Source organism: Bolinopsis microptera, chromosome 3 (assembly GCF_026151205.1).
Source record: "Bolinopsis microptera isolate Bmic1 chromosome 3, MBARI_Bmic_1.0, whole genome shotgun sequence".
In the NCBI taxonomy this organism is placed as follows: Eukaryota; Metazoa; Ctenophora; class Tentaculata; order Lobata; family Bolinopsidae; genus Bolinopsis; species Bolinopsis microptera.
In genome coordinates, this window is record NC_087074.1 from 13,589,931 (window position 1) to 13,602,524 (window position 12,594).

The 12,594-nt window shown below is 36.7% G+C and overlaps 1 protein-coding gene and 1 long non-coding RNA gene across 2 annotated transcripts; both read right to left on the reverse strand.

Annotated features, from left to right (window-relative positions):
• Nucleotides 1-210: 210 nt before the first annotated feature.
• On the reverse strand, nucleotides 211-3,761 carry LOC134813540 (uncharacterized). Its single transcript, XR_010160031.1, has 4 exons — nucleotides 3,660-3,761; nucleotides 3,318-3,394; nucleotides 2,925-3,005; nucleotides 211-488 (listed from the first exon to the last, which is right to left on the reverse strand). It is a non-coding gene; the product is annotated as an uncharacterized LOC134813540 (long non-coding RNA).
• A 4,441-nt stretch (nucleotides 3,762-8,202) lies between these two features.
• Nucleotides 8,203-10,155, reverse strand: LOC134813349 (doublesex- and mab-3-related transcription factor A2-like). The gene is made up of 4 exons (XM_063821050.1): nucleotides 10,084-10,155; nucleotides 9,528-9,680; nucleotides 9,167-9,289; nucleotides 8,203-8,962 (listed from the first exon to the last, which is right to left on the reverse strand). The coding sequence occupies exons 1-4, from the start codon at nucleotides 10,151-10,153 to the stop codon at nucleotides 8,694-8,696; spliced, it is 615 nt and encodes a 204-aa protein (XP_063677120.1). The 5' UTR covers nucleotides 10,154-10,155; the 3' UTR covers nucleotides 8,203-8,693.
• Nucleotides 10,156-12,594: the final 2,439 nt, after the last annotated feature.

The window sequence follows — 12,594 nt, forward strand, 5'->3', positions numbered from 1 at the left end:
ATGCTATTTCATAAGACTCTGTGGGATAGTTAAGTGATCGCCGTAAAATAATAGACGATATGATTGTAATGTAATGGTACTAATATAATTCATGATCTAATTGTACCATGTGGATATATGCCGACTGAGATTTTTAATTAGAAGTTGTCAATTTTATTAGGGTAGCCTGCATGATTTTGAATTTAAGTAAACAAAATAAAACTAGATGTCTTTGAAATGGGTTAAAATTCAAAATGATAAACCATGATCAAATGAAATGCTGAGCGTGACAGGCGTCTGCTCGGAGCCTTTGGCACGTCATTAAAAACAATCAAAGTCAAATCATTGACCATAAAGTGACCGGGGAGTGTCCTTTAAAAACTGTTCGTTATGTGACGATGTGTCACATGGTTTTCACGTGCTCTCTCTGAGAAACCAGCTCTGGTTAAGGAGGAGTCTCTGTTGCACGGACTTTCCTCAACTGTAGGTTTATCTTCCATACACCGCACCTGGGGATCATTGGTTCAGTCAGCATGTTGACTGTTGAAATAGTGTTGAACTTGAAATTATGTTAAATTTCGCTGATCATAATCACAGTGCTGGCAAGCACGACCGGTGCATTTATTGTGGGTATACTATGTACCCCCTTTACTATTATACCCCCTTTACTATTATACCCCCTTTACTATTATACCCCCTTTGGTACACGTTACAAGCCTCTTTCGTGCACGCGAAGCGTGCACTCCGGCCGAAGGCCGCCGCCTCCGGCAGGAGTTTTTCAGGCATTAAGACTCATCGGAAGTCGTTCAGCAGATTTATTTTTAGTTCAAAACATTCTAATTTGATGTCAAAGATGACAGGAATAAAAAATAGTTATGTTGAGATTTTTAAGAAATTTGCATAAAATACTCGCCAGCACTGTTATACGAAATTTGGTAAAAAACCCAAAATCGCCATATTCAGGTGCCTTAAAAACCATGTTAAAATCGAGTTAGAAATCTGAAATTTTTCAGGGCGTCTAGATGTTGACCAAATTGACTGCAAAAAAAGTTTCAGGTTTCAGGAGCATCGGGAAATGGGTTTCTAGAACCCCTGTTTTACGACAGATTGTCGGGACATATACATACAGATATACATACATATATATTCAGGGATGGACGCTTTGCCAGTCAATTGTAGCCTGTATTTAAGTGTCCATAGATTCAAAAGTATAAAAGATACAGCCATTTCCGACCACAGGTCTTGCAAATAATTATTTACACTTTAGTTTACATTGTATACAAAATTTATTTGACGTCATAAACACCCCTTGATGACGTCATCAAGTTAACCGTTTTTAAAACTTGATTTTTGACAAAGTAATAACTTTTAAAATTAATTTTAACCCATTAAGGAGTAATTTTATTCAAAATCTGAGGAAATTTTCATCTTAGATAATTGTTCAAGCATTCTGAAAATCTACCGGAAAGTTTTTCTAGCTTGCTCCTTCATAAAGATATTTGTCATTGAAGTTTGTGCTTTTTTGAAGAATTATTTTATAAAAACGTCAATTTTGCGATTTAGTATTCTTTGGTGTTGGGCCATGCCTTGGGTTGTGGAGCTCAGTTCTGCTTCCTATAGGTATAAATTGTGCATTAGGCTAGTTTTAAAGTTGAAAATCGAAAAGTTGCACACGTGGGGACACGCCCAAATTGATAGAAAATTGCTAAAATCACTGAAAATTGCTGTTTTCGTCATTTTCTGTCAACTTTAGAGTGCCGTTGTGATTACAGTTCTTCTTGAAATACTTTGAAACTTTGCATGCTTATCAAGCTATATATAAAACAATTACATGCAAAAATTTACGGCGATTCAATATTGGATGCGCATGCAACGTCCGCTCAAAGTTTGCACGTGCGAAAGGTGAGAATTTTGCTCATTCGTGATTTCCAACAAATTCTGCTTTGCCACGACAGTTTAATGTCATTATATATGAATTTAATGTCAACTTGAATGAGTATTAAGTGGTATATTCAGTCAGTGATGGACCGATATGCTTACCTAAACACAAGGAAATGTTTTTAAAGGAAAAATTTCGAAATCGTTGAAACTTCCTCCTTATTATAATGAAGATATCAGTTTATATTTCGACTTTATAAAGTACCCTGACAAATTATAATCAAAAAGAGATGATATTTTACCAAAACCCATAATCATGGGTAGAGTGGACCGCTGCCAGTGTCTCTCTTTCCCAAACAAAAGGAAGTGATATTAATTTGATTGACCGTTCTCAAATGCAAAATGATACCGAGAATGAAATCGGTCGCTCGCTTTTCCCATTCATTTACGGCTTACGAATTGTAATAATTTTCGATTGATTACATGTCAATCAGATGCTGTAAAAATCTCTTTGGGTTGCGTTCGGGTCGATACCTAGTATTTCGGGGTAAGGGTGGTAGTTATCACTTATTGCATTAGCTGAAGTTTATTGAATCTTTATTGCCGAGTACAGCTGCCTTTGGGTAGTTCTTCTTAATCTATTACAATTGTAAATGAATGGGAAAAGCGAGCGACCGATTTCATTCTCGGTATCATTTTGCATTTGAGAACGGTCAATCAAATTAATATCATTTCCTTTTGTTTGGGAAAGAGAGACACTGGCAGCGGTCCACTCTACCCATGATTATGGGTTTTGGTAAAATTTAGTACCTAATCATAAAAATTGAGGCTTCGACAGTGGTTGTCGGTTGAATAATAAGCAGACGAATCCTATCATGTCCTGAACAGAAAATTAAAATTCTTCATGTAGTGCATCCTGGGTTTGGACAGGATATGCCCGTTCAAAATATTTCCATCACGTTACATTACATAATTCTCAATAAATGTAATAGATTTGTAATTAGTTTTAATATCTTGACTTTATATCTTGAATAAGCATTAAAAAAGCGGAGATATTTAGTATTTACCCTCATCGGCGGAGTTCATCGCGACTATCTCAGAGTCCTCGTTAGCTGACTCAGCACCATCATCTAAGTTCATGTTCAGATCTGGAGGTTTATGAGTGAGTTGGATTTAATTATTATTAATGTAAATAATATTATCTGGTTAGGTAAGTCGAAAATATTATGCGGCCTTTTTTAATCTGAAAAATAAAACAAAATTTCATCTTTATATCAAAGCCAATCATACCACTTATAACTGATCAAATTTTATTTTTGAGTCGCATTCGATCGCTGTTTTAGCTTAAATTTTAGCTTTTTTTACTCAAGAATAAGCTAATAGCTCAACAAAATTAAAAGCTCGGATAAAACTATTATCTGATGCAAATGTTAAATCAGTAAGAAAATATATTCACATACCTATAGATTCCGATAGAGACATATGGTCTGATTCCATATTCGTGGATCGGGCTTGGACCAGAGTTAGAGCACATGTTCTGAAAAGGGGAAAATTATTAAATTTTTCTGACGAAACAAAATGATATTGGTACTGGATTCTGAATTATAAATAGGATTGAAATTATCAACTGAAATATATGAGATATTGATTTCTTGTTCATTTTTGTTCAGAAAGAAAATGGCATGACTCATTTTTGGATTAGAATAAGTTTCAATCAAATATAGTATAAAATTCATAATCCGTATTAAAGTCCTAAAGTACTCCTGTTTGAAATGGGTTAAAGTAACAGTAATATAACTCACAGTAGAAGAAAAGCTGCGGCGAATGTCCGAACCATGTTTCTGTTGTTTTGAAACGAACTTGTTGTTGTTAAAGTGAAGGTGGACCGCAAATACTGACAACTTCCCCTGAGAAGGTCCACTTAAAATACCCCCACTGGCACGCGTTACCCATTTACCGCAACACGTCACGCAACGAGATTGGCGCACGTGCTCATTTAAAATATCAACTTTGTCACCCACAATCGCCTATGAGTTAAATAGCTGTCACCGCTGTCACATTTCATCAATATCATATTATATATGAAATATAGAATTGAAATTGCGAAATTCGTGTGCTCATGCTTCATGGGATAACGGGGTATCCAAAGCATCAGGTCTCGCCATGTCAACGCTGCTCTGGCTCTTCAACCTGATTGGTTCATCCAAATTGGCCTCGCAAATCAAATCATCTTTCTCTGTCTGGTTGTGTGGCTCATGGTTGCAAAATAAATGTCAAATTATTTATAATCGAGCGACGCTTTGTCCGTCGCTAGAAGATTGAATCTTAAAGATGTGTAGTTGAGTGTCATGGGTAAAATGGTTAAACTCTGAGCAAATAAATTCTCAGCCGCCACCTCAACTGAGAGAAATACTATCAAGTATTTAGATTTAGCGAAGATTTCGTTTTACAGAAATTTAAACGTTTGACTGAATAACTGCTAGAGTTAAGAAAGCTTAACCGATTATCTCATGTAGCAGAGTATCAGTAAATTGTGCTCATGAAATGTCTCTGAATAAAGCGCCAACTCTCGTCTCTCAAGTCTCATAACAAAAATCTGCAAAATTTGGTGTCATCTCATTGAAGAAAACTTTGTATTATGTACAAGCACGAAATCGCAATATTGGTAAAATTTAAAAGTTTTGTGCAAAATTTTGCTGCAAAATTTTATAGGGACAAACGTCCACAAAAAGTATCTTAAAATCTGATAAATGAAACTTGGGCGGGAAAGACACGTGACCAGCGCTCAACTTAAACGACCCTCTTCTAAGTTTTTTGTAGCTAAGTCATACTCATACTCAAATTGTTATACAAATACATCATTTTATTTCAAAGAAAATTCGCCGAATGACTTTACAATTTACATGCCTTGACAAGTGACCGAGTTTAAACAAAATTAGGGACTCCGAAACACCAGTTGACCAGTAAACTGGTCAAAGCAATTACATCGGGCTCTAAAAACATACCCGAATTTTATAGTCTAGAGGCGGAATTTTGAGGAATTATCTGCCGTTTCAATAAAAACATTACTCTCATTACCAACCATAAAAATCTGCCGCCTTATTAGCCAAAATCTTTTTATCAAGGATATTTCTTGATTTTTCTTGAATCGGCTCGCGGGCTCCGATAAAGCACTTCATTCGGTGCACAAAAATTAGCAGATTTAAACGTTGTCGCCATTTCTCGGTCCAAAAATAAAAATTCCACCGTAAATTCTGTCTGTTATAAATATGGAACTTAAGGTAATGGAATTTTGTCATTAATTGACTTCAGATCACACTATTTGTTACACAGCTTTCAAATATTTTAAACAAACAATATTCACAATACGAAATACTACACATCTATTACCTTTAATTTTATTGAGGATGTTACTCTTACAGAAGGAGTATATTTGATGTAGTTGATCGAGAGTCCTAATCGTCTTCACTCTTCACGTCCGAAAGAAGCGGCTGACGTCTCTTGTGTCTAATACATAATAAAGAGTAGCATATTTAAAAAATAAAAGAAATAGAGATATGTTGTTAGCAAATTATACTTTAAGATGATTCATTAAAGATTTGTTTAGAATTTAAATTTAAATTGTTCGTTAAGGGTTCACTGAAGTAAAATTTGTTTAAAAAATCATTTCTAACCACTATTACTAACCACTATTACTAACATAACTTAGGTTGGAATGCAAAATATGCCCAAATTGCTAGAAACGGTCATGCATACCCAGCATCAATCAGATCTGTACACTGTAGGACCGATCTAGTACCCCCACGACCATTAAAGTGTATTTATTGCATATGGGGTATGCAAGGGACGCTTACCACTACCAGCTCATTGGATTTAGGGACGCGTTCCAATTCATAGCAACAACAATGAAAGTAATCTAATGCCATATCAGTATCACATGGTCTATGTTTAATTAACTACAAGTTTTCATAAAATATTAATTATTCGCATGTCTCGAGCCGATGGATTTGTTATCGATGTTCATTATTCATGGCGATATCATCTATAACCTAATATCCTGGTACGAATCAAATCTAGATATGAACGCGTTAGAGAATAACGGTTTCCTTAACAGTTCCATCTCTGTCATCCACGTGCACCTTTAACATAGTTTATTGCTTGATTGTTCTCCTTGAAATTATGGTGATTTCTGGCGGAGAGGCGCGACATTCCATTCGGCGGCACAGCCGCAGAGATAATAAGATAGCTTATCACAGTACTGAAGGATCAAGTCAGATGAAGTCTGGCTGTTGAGGGTTGCAACTTGCACTATCCAGTTATAACTTATGGAGTAGATACCTGGTTACGGACTCCCTAAGATGTTATAGATAAGATATAAAAGTAAAACAACGCTGCGTGACCTCTGGTTTACCTCTGGTTTAATGATCCATAATTTGGCCAAGTATGAGATTGTAAATAGCTCATTAAGATGCGTAATTGTCCTTACTGGACAGTTTTTAAATTTAATTTAATTCAAAGCAAGGTTTTATAGAGATGTCCGGATCTATCCAAATTCCATAGGGCTATGGCATCTGAATCATTTTCGCGCAATATATCTCCACAGAAATCACATCCAATTGTATAATATGTATAAAATAGTTGTTCAGCTTGCTTGGTTAAAGTTTATGCATTAAATTGAAATGTGTCGACGCGACTGTTGACCAAAATTGGACGGGAAATCGTTTAACTTTAAGAATAAGATCACTTTTGAGGTACCGCATCTTCATGGAAAATTACCGCACAATTCACAATTGTTATCGCCTTGTAAAATGTAGATGACTATCAAACCCATCGGCACAATGTTCCAACGAAAATGGAATTAAAATTAAATTCGTTGTAATAATTGTTCTCTGAAGGACACAAAATAGGCAATTCACATTATAGTCATTATTAGTCATTATTAGTCATTATTAGTCATGGCAAACCCCATTGCCGATTCCTCCTGATCAATACTTTGATTCAAAAAAGAATATCAAAGAACAGGGACCGTTTATTTCTTTGGCTGAACACGATTTCTTATTTATAAATATAATATCGAAAAAAATTCCAAATTTCGAACTCTACAGAATTTCATCACTGTTCATAACATTTTAATTTTAGCAACAATTTGCATTACTCTTAGTCTTCAAGAATTCAAGAAAGCTTCATTACTGTTTTGAACACCTGGTAGTGGTACAACTCTAGATAGGGGTTACAGCCATGACAATTAACTATATAACCTTTTCAATATTTATTACTCCGGTACTACAAGTACAATATTTGCTGTGGGATCGTGTTTAGCTTGTGGCATTGAAATGGTTTTATAATTATTGGCACTGCGCGTGATTTACAGTCCCCCATGTCCTGTCATCGGCACGTGAGAATGTCACGTGACGATGACGTCACGTGAGATTGCTTCGTGGATATTAACCCTGCGTCAAGTGAGATAACTTACATTAAATACTTACTTAACATGGTTACAACATCTCGTGGTTTTGCCCATAAAAGAGAATAATTTAAGATCATGAGACAATTTATCAGACAACCATGGTTGATTGTGCAGAGAACTCAATGCTCTGCAGAATAACCTCCTTCAGCTAAGCAAAGGTAATGTTTATCCGGTTTATAGTTCATGGTATTCAACATTTCTATTCGACGAGCTCTTATTTTCTAGCTTTTCTATCAATATTATCATTGAAATGAAAGTACTTTCTTTAAGAAATGTTTCATTCTTTGGTATAATGCACTTACAGGTCAGCGTTTAAAAAATATCCCATACTAACCTTAGTCAAACCGTATTCTAAGTTCTAACCAAGACACAACCTATAGTGCTCACACAGCCTCAGCGAAACCAATCCATGCTATCAACTCAATTTTGGACAAGAAATAAATTACTCGGTTGTTTTTTAACTTCGATTAATTATGGCACAAATAAATTAAAAGTACTGGGAGGAAAGAAAATATCGATAAACTAAACTCAAAGCTTATAAGAAGTCAAATAAGTTATCGAATCACCGTTATATCATTCAAATAATTAACTAAGATATTCACAATTCCGCTCTGAAAGAAAACACCTCACTGTTTGGCACTACTGTTTCTCGGTCCCCTTTCTCCTGCCCGTAATCTCTTCCTCGCTCCTCAATGTCCATATGAACAGTCTCCTCAATATCTTCCCCTTTAGATGCACAACTAGAACAACTTTTCTCGCCCTTTTCTTTCTTCAATTTCTCGCTATCCTCTTTAAACTGTTTTTCATAATTCTCCTTCATCTCCTCGCTGCAGTTCAGTTTACACTGAACACGTTTCCTGGAGTTTGGACTTGTACACTTCTCCACACATTTCTGAAACTCACGCTTAGGATCTATCTCACTTGCAACACTGTTGAACAACACTAACGCTAACACCACACTTAACATTACTAGTTGGGAAAAGGAACGAGACATCTAAAAACACAGATAGAACTAGAGATTATAATTGAGAGTGTCACAGCAAGATAAAATAACATACGTGTCACATTACTGTAGGCCAAGACAGATAAACAAAGCAATTATTGTCCTTCTTGGCTGTACAATTGTCTTCTAACTGTGTAAAACGTTGCCATAAATTACATTGTTCGTTTAAATAAGTCCGCAGTTTCGTGTATATTGCACTGTTTCTCCTCATAACAGGGTCCGAACAGTATCACCAATTAGGGTTTTGACATCTATTCACTGTCAAATAGTAACATCGGCACTAGAACTAACCACTTCATCTTGAAGTAATGATCACTTTAATCACCACGGTTACTTTGGTATGTAACCAGGGGTTACCACGTGAGTTCACTTGACCAAACTACTGAGAATCTGAGTGAGGATGACAGGGGAGAAAGGTTTGGGAGAGCTGGTGGAAGTGACACTGTCTGGGGGTGAAGTGGTGGTGGTGTTCGGGCGTCTCCTGTCACTTTGTGACATCCCACGCTGTGACACCGTGCTCTGTGACATTAGCGTTGCTATTTGCTCTAAGTAGCGTTGACTCAGCTGATCTGTCACTGATCGGGACTGGCGAGGTCCGAATATGTTCAGCAGCATTTCTATAGATTTTATTGCATCTGAAAGAGCAGATAGTTAAGTTTAATAAGTTGAAGTAAGTGTGAAAGAAATTGCGATGATTGTATAGAATATAATGAAAGAAAGAAAAACCTGTGACGTTGCTATATATATATGGTTGCTGTCGTGAATAAACCACAGGTGATTACAATGGTCAGTAACCATTGGTAACCATTAGTAACCATTGCTAAGATCGGGAAACTCACCGTTATTATTAGCGAAAAGGACGTGTTCCAATACGGAGTTGGTTTGTTCAGGGAACAGCTCTCTTAACAGGACGAGCGAGTAAAGATAGGTTGGGTTCCTCTGCTTGGGTTGAATTGTCGCGTCTGGGAAAGAGACAGCTGTTAAATGTTAATAACCTAATAGATAAGGAAGTTATAGCTGTCAGAATGCCACCTAATTTGTGAGGAATCCGTAAAGTTCATGACTACTTTGGTGCTAACCCTCTAATCTCAAGGGTGATGATTAAAGAAGATGAACCTCCAAATCACATGAATTCTGCTAATTTTACTACGCCGAATAATAATTCAACAATAAGGTATTCTAAATTTAAGATAAACTTACCAAATAAACCGACGAGGTTCTGGTTCTGGTTGTCCACCCCAGCTTCTTCTTGTCTCTTGAGAGCTACCTGAGCTGCCATAACTCTCCTTCTCTCGGAGATTAGAGAACACTTACCGCACTGACAGTTCAGCCACTTACACCACCTCTTGTGTCCTGTGAAAATACTGTCGTTACAGATCATTGCTAATGCTATAATTAGTGACTGGCTAATTTAGAGGCAACAGCACGCTATGATTACTTTATCCATCATGGTTACTGTGGTTATTATGGTTGTGGTTATTGTGTTTGTGGTTATTGTGGTTACTATGGTTAGTGGTTACTGTGGCTACTAAGGTTAGTGGTTACGTTGGTTACTTTGGTTTGTGGTCACTGTGGTCACTGTGGTTATTGTGGTTAATGTGATTATTGGTTACAGCTGTGGTCACTATGGTTAGTGATTACTGTGGTTTCTATGGTTATTGGTTACTGTGATTAAAATGGTTTGTGGTTACTATGGTTACTATGGTGATAGTATTAACTATGGTAAGTTGGTGGTTACTATGGCTATGGTTACTACCTTTAAGAGGGTTGAAAAGACCATGGTTTCTGCACCTTGCACACGTTGGGGCTCGAGAGGTTGGAGACATTGCTGAAACATTGAAACACTTGTTAGACTAAATAAAATAGATAAATAACTCCTTATCACACTACCCTGTATCAATACTGTTAGCTACCCTGAGCAAATGAGATGTGCAGTTTAGACGGCCTGGCAGCAACAAGATACGTTCACAAAAGCTAGACAGTCATTGGCGACAAGGCATTATCTATGCATTAAAGCTAGACAGTCATCGGCGACTAGGCATTATCTATGCATTAATGTTTTGCAACCCTATTCAACCCTATAAATGCTATTGTAGAAAAATATACTCATAATAAAAATTTCAAATCTAATTAACCAATTCATTAATAATTAAAAAACCAAATCTTATAATAAACCAACAAAACTAATTCAACTAGCACACGTGCGATCATACGCACGAAACATTTGCTGCACTTGTTCAATAAGCAGTCATATATTCAGACATATCCGGACTTGTCGGGAGCTGTCAGGTGTGTTTTCTCTCTGACAAGTTTTCAGAAAATTAATCGAACTTGAAGAGTTGATAGTGAAGGTGCGTGCCGGCACGTGTTGGTTACCATGGTAACCATGCTCAATTACTAACTCACTTCCATGGTATGATGATATGAAAATATGTTTCATGACAAAAAAGTTCGGCTGAATCGGAAAATGATTGAAGAGAGAAATGAGCGCTGAAAGTCGGCTGGGTAAGTTCAGTTCCATGAATATTTTCCTGGTGTCAAAAATAAAATCAAACAGCAGGAAAATGATATCTAAGAACCGCCGGAAAAGGATAGCAAGGAAGGAAACAGCCATGGCATTTCTTTTAGCCAGCCATTTGAAGAGCATTGAAAGATTTTAAAGCGCCCTGTGACAAAATTATAACCCATGCAAACAAATACCCGTATCATTGGAAGGACCAGACACCCAGTCATCCAGCATGCAGAAAGTGCGACAGAGGGGATTAAAGATAACTTTTTGAGGGCGGAATAAATATCATCGCCGTGTGATACATTATCACCTCTCACACCTTCGCTCACCTACTTAATTGACACTTAATCTAACATCTGCACCAGATTGAAATCGGAGACTGCCCTCTCAAAGAGTTGGTCAATTTGTGTCATTACAGTGAGCCAGGCCTAATTGGGGGTCCGCTGCAGTAAACCGACTCAGAAACCCTACGATCTCGGATCATGTGACGAGAAGTTCTGCCACGTGCCATTTTTATACACTCTACAGTTCAACATCAAATTCAATATACCGCCTAGAATGATAAATCGTAATTTAGATACAACTTATTTATTTTATCCTGTTCGGTTGTAAGTTTATATCACTGGTTTCGAAAAAGAACAAAACCAAAAACTAAACAACAGGTTATTTAAACTTTTAAACGAAACAAGAGGTTGGCAACCTAAACTAATACCGGTTTTGTACTTAAACTGCCTGCAAATTTGTAACGTTTGTAATGTATTTTTGTTCGCCAATTTTCTAAAAATTCTCAATACGGACTACAAAAACCTATTTTTATCAAACAAATATTTCGCATATTTGGTCTTCTCGTGAGCAAATGAGCGAGATCAAGAAAGAGTATTGGTGATACTAGTTCAATCATTAGGCTAGTAAGAGAACTAACTTGACTAAAAAGTAAACGTTGCAGAAAGATTTGGAATCAAATATAAAGTTAGATTAAAAAACAATGTCTTGCTACATCTTATAAAAGAAGCGGTTTAATCGACCATGACAAAGCAAAAAAGTAATGAAATAAAAACACTATAATCAGTTGATGGATTCATCATGTGGCTCACAATAAAAAACCGCAATCTAAATCAGAAAACAACACAGTTATAATTGAAATTAGTTTGTTCACCTGTAGGTGTGGTGGTGCAGCTATCTGTGACCAATTAGTGAGCATGTCGTGGGTCACGTGACCAATTATCCTGATGGGCATTATCTCCCGATATCATCTTGTATCTTGACAACTGAGTTTGGTGACTGCACGTTAATGTATGCATTGCATACCACACGTACCACAAACCAGTGGTGAAATGGTTTAGGTTTGTAAATATTCGCAAGCTGCGTCGATTCTTTACATGTCAGACAGCCATGTTGGTCTCGTCACCTGACATATTGTCTTTATCCTGAAATTCAGATATGTTAGTCACATCCCCCACTTTATCTTGAGCCTGTAGTTTATAGCTTTGACCCGGGTTGAGGAAAGATCAGAGACTAAAGGAGGTCTATAAGTCCGCAGCGGAAACTGAAAAAGTAAAACAGTTTCTGAAGAAACTTACTTACGACCTATAATTGTGTAGTTCGTGTTGTATCCATCTATGACTCTATGATATCTGACGGAATCTGACCTCGGTCTCGCGATTGAGTTCAATCCATGATAATAACCACGTTTGATTTCGATATTATAAGATCACGTTGAGTGGCTTGCGAACCGAAGCTCTTTTTAAGTTCATAGCT

Bases quoted from the DNA above. Each gene is read 5' to 3' on its own strand.
- LOC134813349 (XM_063821050.1), bottom strand. From the start codon at position 10,153: ATGTCTCCAACCTCTCGAGCCCCAACGTGTGCAAGGTGCAGAAACCAT. The intron at 9,681-10,083 runs GTAGTAACCATA...GTATTTTCACAG, and splicing joins TCTTTTCAACCCTCTTAAAG to GACACAAGAGGTGGTGTAAG. The intron at 8,963-9,166 runs GTGAGTTTCCCG...CTGCTCTTTCAG, and splicing joins CCTTTTCGCTAATAATAACG to ATGCAATAAAATCTATAGAA.